The sequence below is a fragment of the Phodopus roborovskii genome, unplaced genomic scaffold (assembly GCF_943737965.1).
Source record: "Phodopus roborovskii unplaced genomic scaffold, PHOROB, whole genome shotgun sequence".
In the NCBI taxonomy this organism is placed as follows: domain Eukaryota; kingdom Metazoa; phylum Chordata; class Mammalia; order Rodentia; family Cricetidae; genus Phodopus; species Phodopus roborovskii.
The window spans coordinates 85,389-102,635 of record NW_026126135.1 but is presented as its reverse complement, the minus strand read 5'-3'; the positions used below and the strand labels follow the sequence as shown (position 1 = coordinate 102,635).

Sequence of the window (17,247 nt, the reverse complement as noted above, 5' to 3'; positions counted from 1 at the left end):
ATTTGAAATTAAGTAGTATCAAAACTGTTAAAATGGAAGATTCATATATATTTTAAATATGAGGCAAAATATATACTGAAATTGGATCATACAATTTTTTGTCACTAAGTCCAAATAAATCCCAGAGTCAGGATAATGTATGATTATAACATTTGTTGATTAGCTCCATTTTGCATTATTTAGTTAATTGGAACAAATGTACAACTATAGATAAAAAGGTAATTAATTAGTCAACATCTATGATTGTAGTAAGAATAAATTCAACTTCAGTCAGGTGTGAAATTCACCAGATGCTGCATGAGAAGGTAATGTTTATGTAATGGAGGTGATGCCAGAATATGTATAGAAAATTTGCATGTCATTTTGGTCTTCTAACTCATAAACCAGGCCACAGGTGAAATGGAATTACCATATGCAAAAAAGTGTTGTCATCTGACACCAGGCCAAATGACCAGAAAATTCCCATCAATACCTAGTATCTTAAGATTCCATCTTACTATTGATGCAAATGTTTCTGTTTTGTTTTAAAACAACTGAATTTAGTAAACATCTTTTATGTGTGTTTATTAATGTGATATGTGGAAGTTCATTTAAGTCTTTTTTTTTTTTAAATCTTGTTTGGTACCCCTCTGTAAGCCCTGGCTGACCATATCTTACTGATAATCAATGACAGCTGAGTTCAAAAGGAAAGACAGTCAGACCTGATGAACCTCCAACTAGAGCATCATGTACCACCTAGGAAGATGTGAAACACACACACACACACACACACACACACACACACACACGCACACACACACACCACTCAATCTACTCACATCCCTAGATTTAATAATCAATTTCTAGAAATAACAAAAAGGAGATTAAAACCACCACAAGCCAGACAATGAGAAACCAATGGACAAACAAACTTGTCTTCTTTAGCAAACAGACTACACAGAAGGAGGAACTATGAAGGAGAAACTGATAGACTCAGAGAAATTTGATACATGTCAACTTATCACTGTGTATGTACCTTATCTGACTCTAGATTCACATCAACAAATCCCATACAAAAGGAGGTTATTAGAGGAGAGTGAACACAGAACATAGGCTTAATTATTTAAGACTCACTGCAACTTTGTTTATGTGTGGTTATGGCACTTTAAGAAACCTTTATATTGATACATATTAAAATATGGGTGAAATTATATAATATCTAGGATTATGTTTAAGATAAAATAGAGCAGGAATGTGAAGGGAGATAGTGTCAACAAATTAGCCATAGGCTGAGATTTGATCAACTGCAAGACAGAACATAGGGATTCTTTATTTTTACTATTCATACTTTTACCTAAGTTTGAAATGATCTACAATTAGGGATTCATAAAAATCTTTTTGAGAAAATTCATCTCAAGTGTCACAAGTTCCAAGTGTAAAAAAACAGTTTCAAATTTAAATATGCAGAAAGTTTCTGCTATTACTCAACTAAGAGTCAACCCATATGACTGCTAAAACTCTATCCTTGGCAGACCAGATTAACCTGAAAAAGAGCTATTGAACAAAATGCCATATGTAAGAGAGTATGAAAAACAACTTTCTAGAAATGTTTACCTGTCATTCAAGATAAAAATGCCTCCTTAAAGTAATAAAGGGCTCATTAAGAATGTATTAAATACCTACCATGATACCAGTAGTCAATGACATACTCCTTTTTAAGTACAATGCCAATGTTTCCATTATCAGAGTCATCTATTAACATACAAAAGTCATTACTTCAAGTATTATTTGCAAAATATATGGGTAAGAATGCATACATTCGAAAAATAAAATAAAAAAGAACATACATTCAAAGAAAGGAGTGCTTGTGTACATGTGTGAAACAAATATACAAGAATTCATTGCACACAATGCTCTCTCCATATTAGGATACAGATTTTATCTGTAATGACAAAGAAAACCCTCATACTAATGTCTGGTAGCACTTAAAAGAATATTTATATGTTAGTACTGTAATCTCTAAAAATTACCAATATGACACAAAGATTAGGATTTAACTTAGCCCCAGAGACATGTAATTAACAATCATTGCAGAAAAACGGATTGCCCTTTACAAAGATTATTAAGTAGGCTGATCAAACAAAGATTCTGATTAAGTACATTTTGGCTCATGACAAAAGAAGTTAGATGTTGTTTGTACACTAACTACATTTTGTATCTGTCAACTATAGGACAAAAGCAAACATTTTTTTGTAGGTGATTTAATCACTGGGGGAAAATATACATGGGTCTTCCCCATACAGTTAGTGTTTACTTTTTATAACTTCCTATGAATCTTAATTATTTCAAAACAAAAAAGAGGGTTTCCCCTCCTATCCAAAGTCCTAACACTATTCTCTAGTGAATAGGATAGAGAGAGAGAATAAAAAGGCCATTCAAAAATCAGAGGTCCTGTTTGGATAAATCCCATCAGTATGTAGTCTCTGTAGCAATATAGTCTGGTTACATATACATTTTAGCATAATTCTATGGTGAAGCAAATCATGAGTGTAGACAAGTACTAAAAACACTATCACAACACAGAGAGAAGCTACTTCTCTCTTTCAGGACATGGTTTCAATTCACAAAGCAACAAAGATATTATTTTCACATCTACTCTTCAATGAAGCCCTTCTTGACCACGACAGCCACATCACCATGCGATTGGTGTTGTGGTATACAGCATTTGTTTAACTATGGAAAGATGTGTTGCATTTCCTTAACTACATAAAGATATGTTGCTTTGTTTATGCTGCATTTTTAACTATGTAAAGATGTGCTGCTATTTTACATTGTCTGCCTAAGGCACCTGATTGGTCTAATAAAATGGTGAACTTCCAATAGCTAGGCAGAGGATGGAAAAGCAGTACTGGTGGGCAAAGAGAAAGGGGAAACCAGCCAGAGACCAGCCAACCAGACATGGAGGAAGCAGGACAACAGGATGGACAGTATGTCGATGAGATAAATGAGCCTTGGGGCCGCACACAGATTAATAGAAATTAGTTAATTTAAGTTTTTTAAAAGGCTAGCTAGAAACAAGCCTAAGCTAAGGTCTCCATTTCATGATTTGGGAGCTGGTTGCGGACCCAAAGAAAATGCCAACTATAGTCTGGCCTCTCTGCCTTTGTGTCCCACTCTTCCTCAAATGTCAGCTCCTGGGGAACTTTCCTGAGATTCTGAGAATTGGTGTGTCTCCTTTCTAAATGTAAGTTGACTGTGGACAAGGTTCCTATCTGCATCTCATTTGTCTGTGATTCTTCAAGGTACCAACAAACATCTCAGTAACTATAGAAGCTTAATGGAGATTTAATTAATGAAGTGTAGAAGGAAATAAAGGAGAAGACAAAAAAGAGATGGATATATACAGACAGGGAGATAGAGATAGGGGTCCTGTTTTTCTTAACTGCACACATAGGGAGATTGCAGCAAACACTGTTTTATTTTTATCAGAACCATCCATCCTTGTTAGAATTAAATGCTTCTCCAGGGACCTCAAATTCCTCACCAATAGACAGCTGGACTGAACATGGCCACTGAAACTACTAGACTCATCTTGTTCTAAAACAGAAGGCTAGTTACTGAATTGGTGCTGCAGGTAAGTAAAAGCCAAATGATTGAGAAGACCATTCCATGCTCAGTCAAAACCTCTACTACCAAGAATTCCAGCACTACATGCTTTGAGTATAGAGTCTGCCACAGTTACCTTTCCATGGTAATGACCTAGGATGTGTTTAGGGGTACAGATTCTTTCAATAGTTCCAAAAACTTTTGGATACATTCCCTGAAACTCTTCACTTCTGAGAATATATAGAGCTAAGATGGTAGGATGCCAAGAAGTAAGGACTTACCCAGTGAGGCTGTCCCCAAATCTTCATCTCTGCATCAGTAAAGGAATTTCAAAATAATTTTTTAATGCAGACATAATGCTACAGTGGCATGGAAGTGAAGAGAAAACAAATAGCTAAACACCAACTGGTCATGTCCCAAGTCTATCTCAACAGTGAGAGCTGTCATTTACTGAGGACCTTCCTATGTGTGGTGGCTTATAGATGATATTGCTGTTGCAACTTAGATTTCCTTTCCTCGTGGAAATAAAGTTATAATAGCCTGATCTTTCTCTCCTCCCCTGAAAAGCATATTTATTCCACACTAATCCAGAGATACAGTATTGTTAATGTGGGACCTAGTTACCAGGCATACTATTCTAATGTACAAAAGAAGATTCCAGAGCAGCCAAAATTCTACTGTGGATTGTGGGGAAGGGGTAAAAGAAACTCTCTCTGCTATACTCATTTAATTGACCCCAGTAGCAGAAAACCACATGGCCCAGTTCAGAGGTGAAAGGAGTTCCCAAATACTTTACTTGTTCCAAACATCCATACTAATCCTTCAAATCCTAGACTCAAGGATAGAACGGATTTTGGAGCAGGCGGATTCTCAAGCTTTGGCAGTGGAAGGAAGGGGTCCTCCTGCAGCCAGCCACTAAGTCAACCAACCAGTACAGTTGCTTCTATGTGTGGCAGACTCGATGACAGAGAGCGATTGCTGAGACACCAAGCAAAAAATGTTACCTATGTACTTTTCTGGAAATGGCTTCAACTTCCAAATCAAATCTTTGTCCAATTATACTGCTGGTTAGATAAAGGGATACCAAGACAAATAGAAGAATGTTATCTAAATTAAAAATTTTAAAATGGAAAGTGATATTTAAGAATTATTTTGGCAATACTGGATTGTCCTCCTCTTGTTAAGAAGGAAAAACAGCAAGTAGCATCACACTGCTATGACATAGCTGAGTCTCCTACAACATTCATGCCCATGACCTTGGCTCAACACGGCACAAGATAAACACAGACACCCACATGGGAAGTTGGGTTAGAGACTGGGAGAACAAAGCTTCCCGGTCCTGACCTTTTGCTCCATGAGCTGGAAAGGGTAGCAGAGAAGCTGGAGAGAAACCTTCAGGCCCTGGAGAAAAACAGACCTGAAGTTTGTTCTCACCATTGCAAAAGGGACCACTTCCTTATCCAAGGCAAGGTCTGGCCTCTTAACTATCTTGTCATATATTCAATGGAACTGGCATGCATTTATCTTGTACATAGTACCTGCAACTAATAATTTTGTTATCCTCCCAGCCCCAAGTTCATCAGAAGATACTAGGGAATACTTATCATCTCAGTGGGTTCATTCAAAATATAATTACAAACAGAATGGAAAATGATATTCTAAAGGTATAGGGAGCTGCAGCAACATGTGCTACCCATGAGCCAGTACTACCATGGCTGAGGGCTGGTATTCACTTAGCTAGAGACATGTAGAATACATAGCTATAGCTCACATTTATACAGTGATAAACTTAATAAATCACAGTGGGCAAGGTAGTCTAGCTAATAAAATACCCACAAGCTTTTGTCACAGGCCTTTGACATAGAACAATGGTACATAAAGTAGGCTAGGACAGAGCTCACTAGTCTACTTCTTTTCCCATTCAGTATGGTAGACTTCCTTACTTGACTTGGATAGCTGCTCATCCTGGGAAATGCCAAGATCATCCGACTCCCCTGACAGCTCCTTGATGAAGTTGGAAGGAAACATTCCAGTCTTCCCATTGAGTACACCTTCCCACCATCCTTCCTCTACCTGCATAGAGGGAAAGAAAACAGAGGTATGAGACCAAGTTAGACATGTCTTCTATTTACATGGTAGAACTCACACAGAAGAGGAGCCCAAAATTTCAAAGTTACCAGAGAAACACAAAGTAGGCCACATGATCTTATGATTCAGACAGATAAGGGAGTTAACCTGCAACCCAATACAGGTAGTCAAACTGTAACACTTCATCAACTTCTAACTGAAATTTGGCATTTCCTTTAGTTATGAAAGTAGGTAACATACCAATATTAGAAGGACCTGTGACTCACTGCAAAACAAATCATGAATATTTTCCTATCACATCACAGATGCTGTGAGTATCTCAAAATATCATTTGTGCTACTTTCAAATGGTATAAATTATACCTGCTGGGTGGCATTTGTTATTTAATGTATTAAGAAGGTATCACATAGATTGCTGTATCAAAATTTGCTTTTATTTGATCTGTACTTCACTGTAGTTTCCTTTGTAACTTTATGCTTTATGAAAATCATTAATTTTTTTTTTAAAAAAATATAACCAGGCATGATGGCACATATCTGTAATTCCAGCACTCAGAAGACACAGTAAGGAAGATAAATAGTACCTGTGAGGCCAGCCTAGGGTTACACAGCTGGATCAAATGGCTAGAAATGTAGCTCCTTAGGCAAGTACTTGCCTAGTATACACAAGGCCTAATTTATATACTCTCAGTAGCACAAACAACACAAAGGATGAGGAAGAAGAGTATGGGGGGTGGGGAGGAAGATGAAGAAGAAAAGAGAGGGAAGGAAGAAGAGAAAGTTTCTCAAGATAACCAAAACTAGACAGTTGAGAGAAAAGTCTATTTTCAATTAAAGAAAAAAATTTAAATGGAACCAGCATAAGACTGAATCAGGCTCCCAGAAAGTGGATTGTCAGTTACGAGGCCTGGGCAGTCTATGGGGCCTCTGCAGTGAAACCAGTATTTATCCCTAGTGCACAAATGGACTTTGGGAGGCCATTCCCTATGGAGGAATACTCTCTCAGCCTAGATACATGAGGGAGGGCCTAGGTCCTGCCCCAAATGATGACAGACTTTGATGATCCCCCACGGGAGACCTCAACCTCCCTGAAGAGTGGATGGGGTGTGAGATGAAGGGATGGTATGGGGAATGAGAGAATGGGAGTGAGAGGGAACTGGGATTGGTATGTAAAATAAAATCATTTTTAATTTAAATATAAATTAATTTTAAATTTTAAATAAAAAAGTTCTTAGCTACATGCTCAGAAGGTAGAAAGATTTCCTGTGGGTTTCTCCCAGAATGGGGGGAAAGACTGGAATATCATTAGAGCAGTAAAGCTTCTGAATAGGATGTGGGAGCTGGACCAGAAAAGCAGTGAGATCTGACAGGACAGGTTCAGTTTTAAGGTATGAACACTAGCTGGGGGCAAGTGAAAGAAAAATTTTCTGAAGTATTTGAGATGGATCCACTAATAGCAAAGTAATTTCTGAATATTTGGCTGGATTCTTGGAAGAAAAATAAGATCATTTTGAGAAGAAGCAAGTTACCAATAAGATGTGGGATGGTAGAAAAAGGAGGTGGAACCTTTAGAATTTTTCACTACTCTGTGGAAAAAAACAATGGAATCTTGAAATTTGCAGGCAAATGGATGGAACTTGAAGAAATCATCCTAAATGAGGTAACCCCGTCACAAAAACAGGAACATGGTATGTACTCACTCATATATGGATTGTAGAAACAGAGCAAAGGATCACCAGCCTGTAATTCACACCGCAGAGAAACTAGGATACAAGGAGGAATCTAAGTGATTCATATAAGGTCCCTCACAGAAGGGGAAAGGATCAAGATCTCCTGAGCATATTGAGAGTGGGGGGAGGGCGATGAGTGCAATGGGAGCTAGGAGAAAGAGAAGGGGAGGAGAGGAAAGCATTTGGGACAAGGAAGATTGAGTCAGGGGAGGAATAGATGAGAGAAAAAAAGAGACAGAGAGAGAGAGACCATAAAAGAGGGAGCCAATATAGGTTTAAAGAGAAAACTGACTCTAGAGAAATGTCCAGAGACCTACAAGACTGACCCCCAACTAACAATTTGAGCAACAGTAGAAAGGCTACCATAAATGCCTTTCACCGACAATGAGATTGATGACTAACTTATCCACCATCATAGAGCTCTCATAGAGCTGATGGAAACAGAAGCAGACACCCACAACTAAACCATGATCTGAACTGGAATCCAGATGCAGAGAGGGAGGACAAGACCAGGCTACAGAAACCCACAGAGACAGTTGACCAGAACAAGGAGGAGCTCATGGACCCCCAGACTGATAGCTAGGAATCCAGCATTGGACTGACTCAGACCCCCTGAACATGGGTCTCAGTTAGAAACCCTGGGCAGTCTAAGGAACCTCTGACAGTGGAACCAGGATGTATCCCTGGTCCACAAAAGGACTTTGGGAGCACATTGTCGATGGAGAGATACTCCCTTAGCCTAGAGGCAGGAGGGAGGGGCCTAGTCCTTACTCCAAATGCCTTGACAAATTTTGTTGATCCCTCCTGGAAGGCACCACCCTCCCTGTGGAGTGTGTGCAGGGGAATAGAATGGGAGGGTGGTCTGGAAGCATGGGAGGGAGGAAGGGAAGGAGGGAGGGAGGGAGGGAGGAGGAACTGGGATTGATATGTAAAATAATAAAAATAGTAAAAATAAATAAATGGGCATCTATTGCCATAGAACCTTTAGAATTTTTCTATATGTATATATTATCCATACAAGACAAATGCAATTTAAAAACCTAAAATAATACAAACAGACAAAAAAGAACATTAAAACTCAAAGCCCAGGTCAAATTTTATCCCAAAACTTAGCAGTTTTGTGAATTCATTCCTTTTTCTCCTGCCAAAATAAATCCTCCTTCCCCATCTGCCTAACAGAGCTGGACAACACATCTCAAGTGGCATATTAAGCATGACCTTTGTCTCTGTTAGAGGTATAAGCATTATGGTTCTATGCTAGGATCTGGGAATATGGAACTATATATGCTAAGTACTTATTTTTTGCTAAAGAAGGTGACAGTCTACCAAAATAGGAAGGTGTGACTAAAGACTAAGGCTAGCAACACAGGATAAGTAGATGGGAAAAAGACCATAACTTGGGACAAATCAAACTTGTTATATAAAGTTGAGCTCACTTAGGTCCAGGATGGTAAAAGACACATTTGAGAAAAGATAAATCAAAACTAAGGTAGGCCATTAAATTGACCGCCAGGGTTGAGTCAGCTGATCTGGCTGGCTAGGTAGGTGTTTCCTTCCTCCCTCACTTCTCCATGTGTGTCCCTCCCAATGTTGTGCACTCGGTTGAAGAGGATGAACTTCCCCTAATAGAGGAGGACCAGTGTTTGGTCAATGGGTATATGAGTAGCTGCGCTCCCCTGCTAGAACCTCCAAACAAGCTCTCAAGGTTGGACATTAAGAAATTAGAAACAATAGCTATGATTAGGGGAGATATGTTCAGCACATTCCAGAAAGGGGAAAGGACCTAATGAAGACCAGGGAATGGAGGCAACCAAGGCAATATATTTAGAACACTCATTAGAGAAAACATAGGATACAGATTTGTGGAGTAGTGGTTACATTTGCATGACCACAAAATCCTAAGTGAAGAATGCATACAACAGCATCCATGGTTGTCCTCATGATTATTCAGTATTGGTTCACTGCATTTAGCATCACTTCCACTGACTAGCATTTCCATGTTTCTATGCCAACTCAATTGAAGTGTATTATTCCTTTAAGAGAGTTTTGATAGAATTAAGATAGTTGCAAGGATTCACTGTGAGTCTGCATATCAATAGTCATAGGATTTGTAGCATGGGGAACTTGTGCTAGCTCTGAATAAAGAATCATAAAATAACCCCCTTTTTCCTCAGGAATCACAGGGCACGGGGAAAATCCAGGGAAGGACCTGCAGCTTAGTGATATGGGGTACAATGTCAGGCTGCAGAGGGCAACTGGATCAACTCCATCCATTCAGCTTGATGATGTCTAAAATATTCCCCTTTCCACCAAGCAGCTCTAGTGTGAGATTCCAGGAAAGCACTCCTGATGTTTAGGATCAGCAGCAGCCTACTGGGGAAACAAAGGTATGTTCACCCTGACACACTCCAGATGCTAGTATCACTGTCATTGCATAGCCTGAGAGGCTTGGGGAAAACAGCAGAGGATTATCATTAGCCACACAGCAAGTAGGAGGGTTGAAAATAAAACCATTGCTCATCACCTGGGGGATACTTCCAATTGCAGCTTCCATGGGCACAAGGGATATTTCTTTGTGACCTGAGCTCTTCTTGGGGGAAAGCCTGGAACCAGAATCACTGAGAGCTGTGTAATAAAATGTCTTCCTACAGTTTGCTGTTTTGGTCTCAAGATTAAGCCTGGAGATAAGAGAAAAATTATCCTTATTTTCAAAATAGCTCTCTTCAGAAATCTGGTTCAATTTCCTACATAAAGGCAAGGGCACTGAAGCCCAGAATGACAATTTCCCCCTGTCAAACACAGTGTCAATGCATCCATGCTAGGGAAATCATTAAAAGAAATCCTATCAAGTCCTGATCGAGTCACAAAAGGTGGGGTATTTGGGGGGGGGAGATGGGGTGGGGGAGGGAATCTTTCTATGAGGAGCAGAAGGGAACAAGAGATCCCGATTATTACTGCTGTTTTTAATTGTTTTTAATGGCCTATGTGGCCATTCCATTGATGTAAAGATTTACTAACCAGCTATCCTGTACTGCCTTATGATGTTGGGAAAGATGCATTGGTGAACTAAACAGATAAAGATCTCATTCTGGAGCTTGAGAGATGTCCCCACACCTAAAGTGCTTGCCATGCAAACAGGATCTATATATACCCAGCACATCGTAGAATACAAATGCAGTCAGTGGTGCACACCTGTAATCCCAAACCTGGCAAGGCAGGGACAAGAGGATTTTAACGGTTTTCTGGACAGCCTCTCTAGCTGAATTGTTGAGCTCTGGGTTCAGTGAGAGTCTCAAAAAATAATATAGAAAAGTAATTAAGGAAGACACCTCTGGCTTTCACATACAAACCCAGCGCCCCTCCCCCCCCCACGCACACACATATCCTGCAGAAATTTCTGGGAGAGGAGGCAAGAGGATCCTGAATTCAAGGTTATCTTGGATCATTTAACAATTTCCTGGCTGCCCTCAAAAATAAAGAAGGGGGAAGGGAGGATTTGATTTCTTGTAGGGCTTCTGGAGGCATTCTTCCACAGAGTGTCATAGTCTCTCCTTCTGAGAATTATAGCTATTCTACAGATCCCCAGATTCCTAAAGAACTCTGCAAGGCTTTACCATCATTCCAACATGAAAATATGAACAAAGAACAAACTGAATGAGAAACATAACCTTTCTGGTGAATCAAGAGAGGGCAAGTTTTATCTTGTCACCTCTATGTGAGGGAATCATCTGTGATGATGCCTATGCCTTAGGGGGGGAAAGCATCAGGAAGAAAGCTTTGAATACTATGTCTCTTTAAAAGCTCAGTGCAGGCATTCTTGTAGCTTTTATATCAATGTCTTTACATTGCACTCCCCAGCATCTGCTTCATACACCCCACAGTCATCCCAAACAAATCTGCATGGGTGGCACCTTCTTTACCCCCTCATAAGGGCTTCCTGCCTTCATTTCCTTGCTCATTTGTCAATTCTATCATCTGTCACTCTTTTTAGATTCTTAGCTTCTTGTAGTACTCTCTACCACTAAATAGCCTGTTTCAATGTGTACACTCTGTTCAATAAATCTCTGAGTGTCTACAAATACAGTCCCACTCATGATGTAAGCATTTAAACATTTGAAACATTTCATAGTTATACAAATCTACCATAAAGACTTCATCTGAACTTACTTTTGGTCACATAGTTGTAGCCTGTACTGTATGCTGATGATTTAAAATATAACTACTTTTCTTCACTTGTTGCTGTTAATATTTGAGATACGGTCTCATGTAGCTTAGGATGGCCTCACACTTACTTTTGAAGCTAATAATGACCTCGAATAACTGATCCTCCTAGCTCTGCCCACCAAGTGCTGCAATTATAGATGTACATTACTACACTCTGCTTACCCTCTCTTCTAAACACATCCCTCTCCATAATATGAATACTTTGGTACCTGTACACACTAGGAAAACAGATGTGTTCACGACTAAGTTAAACAGGGGACAACTGTAGAACAGTCTGGGTTATTTAGATGATCAAATTCCAATACTAAGATTTTTGTATTAACATTGTCTTTTAAAATAAGAAACAGGAGTGCTTCTAAAGTAATGGGGGGAAATGGAGGCATGTTTGGATTCCTATTAACCAATCAGCTTTTGTTTTGTTTTATTTTTGTTTTTTGTTTTTGCAGAGAGGATTTCTCTGTTTAACAGACCTGCCTGTCCTGGAACTATCTATGTAGACCAAGCTGGCCTTGGACTCACAGAGAACTGCTTGCCTCTGCCTCCTAAGTGCTGGGATTAAAGATGTGTACTGCCACTGCCTGACCCAAGCAGCTTTTTAATGAAATGCACCAAATTTTAGTATAAGTGCTATGAAAGAGAACACTGAATTTTACTTTTCTTGAGCAAGAGTGTAAGGAGGAGGAAGCAGCCATCCACCCACACAGAGGTTTATCTGACTGAGTGAGAGGTTTAAAGCATCTCCAGAGCCTGCTTAACTTGAGACGAGTGGATCCAATCTCCTTCTATGGGCAGAAGAAGAAGAATGCAGACAGTTTGGGAGCATGCAAGTTACCATTTTTGAAAACCACAAAGCCAGTGCAGGCTTTAACTCATTCTGCAGCCCTCAGTCACCAGCCAGCTTGACTGGGAACTATTGAGAAATGCCTCCAAAATTAATCACAAAAACATACAGAAAGAAAAATTTCAGAACACTGCCACTGTGAGAGATTTGTTAAGATCAGCCTTATCCAACATGGGGGTGCGGAGAAACTTCTTCCCTAGACTCCAGATGACAGAGACAGGAAAAACAAAACAAAACAAGCTCCAAGGCAGTCTTCAAACACAGAAAGGGAAACCACAGATTCTGCTCCCAGTAATTTTGCCCTCACATCAGATGTGTCCCTCTGTCATGAGAATCCCACTTGCATTTCTCTGTCTTCTCCACTCTGGACCAAAATGACCCAAGTTGAGTATTCACAATGACTTATTTAAAAATCACAGTTCGCAGGGGAGAAAAAGAACGGGAAAATCAATCACTCTCAGAATTCAGAGCTTACCACTCTCCTTCCATATTGCCACCTTGATTCCTTTAAATTTGCTGTGATGACCTTTCCTACAACTGAACTGTCTACTCTCCAGCCAGGAGGGGTAAGTGGGGTGGGAGGCTCTCTAGAACAGCCTCCACTTCTACTCTGGGACTGACTATACTTGCTCTCTTCCTTTACCACGCTGAGGGCTGAAGACTGGTAGTTAATTTCCACCAGACAAGTGAGATGTTATTTATCCTACCAGGGTTCTAAGATTGTTTCTTCCCAAACATTTTAGGACTTCCAGGGACATGTGCTTGGTTACATAATGTAAAAACAGGTGTGTGAAGAGAAAGTTGTGCTAAGAAAGGTTGAAGGAAACAATTTGATAGTTAAAAGAAAAAAAAAAACAGCTGCCAAACTAAAAAATCTGGGGGTGGGAAGCTACGGAACTTCACAAGGATAGTATACTCCAAGTACTTCATTTACAATGGCACTGATGCACTGTAAAGAAAGTGCATGTCCGAGAGGGTACACTGTGGAGACACAAAGCAAAGAGCTCAAACCAGCAACCCATACTCAGGGAAAAGGCCTTGGCCACACACACACACACACACACACACACACACACACACACAATTAGATATAGGCCTGACCTTCTATTATGATACTGTGTTGAAAATGAACATAGATTGTTGTACATATATAATTTTTAAAATTCTGTGACTCAACTGTTTCCTCAAAACTAACCAACAGTCAAAATCTTAAGAACTTTCTGCCAGGGACAAAAAATAGGCTGTGTTTTTGTGTAAACAACTCTAATATTATTCATAAATAAAGATGCAATTATAATATTTACAGATACAATTATGTTTTACTTTCCAATATTAGTTTTATTTATGCATGTGGGTATTTTCTTTGTATACTATGTAAATGCCTAATGCCCTTGGAGGCCAGAAGAGGGCACTGAATACCCTGAATACCCTGGGACAACAGTTATGAATGCCTGTGAGCCACCATATGGTTGCTGGGAATAGAACTCAGAACCTCTGGAAAATCAGCCAGTGCTCTTAACCATTGAGTTTCTCTATAGCTTCAATATGTTGTACTTGCATTAACAGATTGGTTGATTCAACAGTATCACACAGCATAACTGTGTTCTTGCATTCATCTCTCCCTATTACTTAAAGGATTTTGTTTACTTGTGACATTTTTTTTTTCAGTCTCTAGCTCACTGGTTCTCAACCTCCCTAATGCTTAGACCCTTTAATACAGTTCCTCATATTTTGGTGACCCCCCAGCCATAAAATTATTTCATTGCTACTTCATAACAGTAATTTTACTATTCTTATGAATCATAATGTAAATGTCTGATATGCAGGATATCTGATATGCAACCCCAAAGGCATCTTGACCCACAGGTTGAGAACTGATGCTCTAGTAGAATCAGAGAAGACATGAACGTATATAACATTCATCAATGAAGGACAGATCTTTCATTATACACTGATAATGACAAAAAAATCCATGAGATCAATTACAACAATAGAGAAGTCATGACATAATTATGAAAATACAGATTAAAACATTAGCCTTCAGACTCTATGGCTTTCTTTTTCCTTTTTCTTGTTGAAGCAAACTGCAAATGCAGCCTAGAATTCAGTTGCAAGTGACTCCTTCCTTATAAGGGGTCTCATTTGCACACTGAAGCCACATCCTAAGCTGTACTCATTACCTCAATTCTATTGGCAGAACAGGATGCCACTATAAGCAGTAAAGGAAAAATCATCTTCTATGATGAGACAATTTCAATTCATTTTCCCTTTCAATCTTGGATCATATAGATCTTTTGCACATGATTATATCCTAGTGTGTGCAATTTTCTGTTCTAATCTCTTCATTTATTTTGCAACAAGTTGTTTTATAATTCCATTTATTCACTTACTTATTCAGCAAGCATTTATCAAGGTACATATTAGGATTCAGGAAGTATTCCAGGTACTACAAATACAAAGACAGATAAAAGCCAGGTCTCTGCCATTGAAAAACTCCCAGCTAAGAGGAATATAACCAATAATTATAAATGTAAAATATCATAATAAATCAATATTTAAAGGGCTCCACGTGAAGTATCTTAATGGCTTCATGTATTCTAGCTAGATAATACAACTTAATTCCTTTTCTTCATTATTTTTCATTATTACAAACACTGTAAAAATTAACACACTTTTCTGTGTACGTTTTTGTTAACCATTTTCTGCTGGTAAATTCTTAGGAATGAAACCAGTCATAGTTTTATTCATATTTTATAGATATCAACATATCTTCATGTAAGTATCATATAGCTATACAAATTCACCAGTTATAGTAGGCATTGCTAAATGAGCTGAAACCTACTAATTATTATCTTAATTTACACTTCTTTAATAAATAGCAAGGTAGAATATTTTTACATAGTTAAAATTTTTCTCCAGGGCAAGACATGGTAACACATGCCTGTAACCCAACACTCAAAAGACTAAGGAAACAACAACAACAACAAAATACTAGTTTCCTTTGTGGGATGTGCATTTATGGCAAATTCATGTATCATTTGGCATTGTTCTAACAGCTTCCTTAAATTTTTATGTTTGTTTTTTGAGATAGGGTCTCACTATATAGCTCTGGCTGGCCTGGAACTTGCTATATAGACTAGGCTGGCCTGGAGCTCAACAGATCCTGCTTCTACTGACTCTAAACTACTGGAAGTAAAAGCATATACCATCTTACACAGTACCTTAATATATTTTTCACATGTTACATTTATATATTTTATAACTCATTAGAGTTTTTTCCTATTTGTTGTTCTCTCTGTTTAATCACCTCACATCATACACCAATTTTTAACATTTCTATTAGTCACATCTAGTGTTTTTCCTGTAGAAATTCTTCCATAGGTCTGTTCTTAAGAAGTTTGCCCATCATTAAATTGATGTTCTGCTCAGCTGTCCATTCATTTAACTTTCAACAAATGTTTCCTATGTAAGTACTTGACATCAGATATTTTTAAAGATGGAGCACCAAGTATCCAAAACTTAGAAACACACAAAGGGGGTTAAAGCACATTCTCCCAGTGCCATGGTGGGAACCCCATTAATTGCTTCACTAAAGATACATAACTTTGTTTGACAAGTTAGATAAACAAAAACAATGCAGGTGATTCTTATCAGGCTTCAATAAATACAAAGTGACTAAAAAAGACACCGATGATCTGTCCTCTGGAAAAGATAACCCCAAAGGTCTCAGTTTAATTGCTAACCTAGTCACTATAGGGTTTGGAATCTAAGTCAGCCACCTTCATCAAGTTACTCATCCCTTCCATCTTTATCAAAGCTTTGTTCTTTCATCGTTCTCTTGGAGACAATCTTCCCATCTTAGAGACCTCTTACTGGTGAGTGGAGGCCAGTTTAGGTTTCAGTGAGTCTGGAAACCTGGCTTCTGCTAGCAGTTCTGCCACTTCTACCCACATGATAGTGCACTTCATGACCTCCTTGACTTCCACCCTGTTTTCTATAAACCATGAGCTTCTGAAAGGTCAACTGACACCCAGGAAATACAAGCAAATAGAAGACTTATTATATCTTTCTATATGAAGAGCCAACTGTTGAACCGGAATGATGTTCTAAGCCCAACGCACAAGATGCCCAAAGCCTGAGGGAGTAGAGCCCAAGCAGCCCACCCAGTGTCTCTAGGAACATCTTACTAGTAAGGCTCCTTTTGGATAGGCAGGATGAAACATTCAAGGGAAAATGGCACAGGGCACTGAGGGACCAGGTTTTGCCCCTTAGCCCTGCCTCTGCTGGAATATTTGTGGGTCTTTGCTCATCTGTACCATAAAGTGATTAGGATAATTAAGTGGGCTAATATGTGAAGAACCTCATCATAGAACTAGGAGTGTAGCTCATATGTGAGACCTAGGGTTCCAGAGCAGAATGACAACAATGAAAGCACTGTAGGGAGGAGGGAGTCCTATGTTGTTGACATAAACATGGCCCAATCAAAGACCCCAATGCTGAGGCTCACAGAAATGATGAAGTCTTCCTCTGGTCAGAGCACAAATGTAGACAACAGGTACAGAAAATGTCCACTGTAGCTTTCTTCCCCATCCCCCATGTTTATGACTTGATGACTGCTCCCCTACATACTATATCTCTGAGATTTTCTAAACCCATGTTCTTGCTCAGCTGTATAAAATAACATTTTCTCCTCTTTAACTGTGTGTAATGACACTGCCTCCTTGTTAAGCTGTATGTAATGACTCTGCTTCCTTGTTAAGCTGTATTATGTAATAACCAG

The 17,247-nt window shown here is 39.0% G+C and overlaps 1 protein-coding gene across 1 annotated transcript in view; it reads right to left on the bottom strand.

Annotated features, from left to right (window-relative positions):
* The window catches only part of LOC127218496 (SH3 domain-containing kinase-binding protein 1), a gene marked incomplete at its 3' end in the record, with an annotated part of 106,548 nt that overhangs the window by 47,378 nt on the left and 41,923 nt on the right, over positions 1-17,247 (bottom strand). Inside the window, exons 3-4 of the mRNA XM_051179534.1 lie at positions 5,529-5,658; positions 4,930-4,986 (exon numbers count right to left, since the gene is read on the bottom strand). Coding sequence (XP_051035491.1) covers positions 4,930-4,986; positions 5,529-5,658 — 187 coding nt within the window. The remainder of the gene's footprint in view (positions 1-4,929; positions 4,987-5,528; positions 5,659-17,247) is intronic.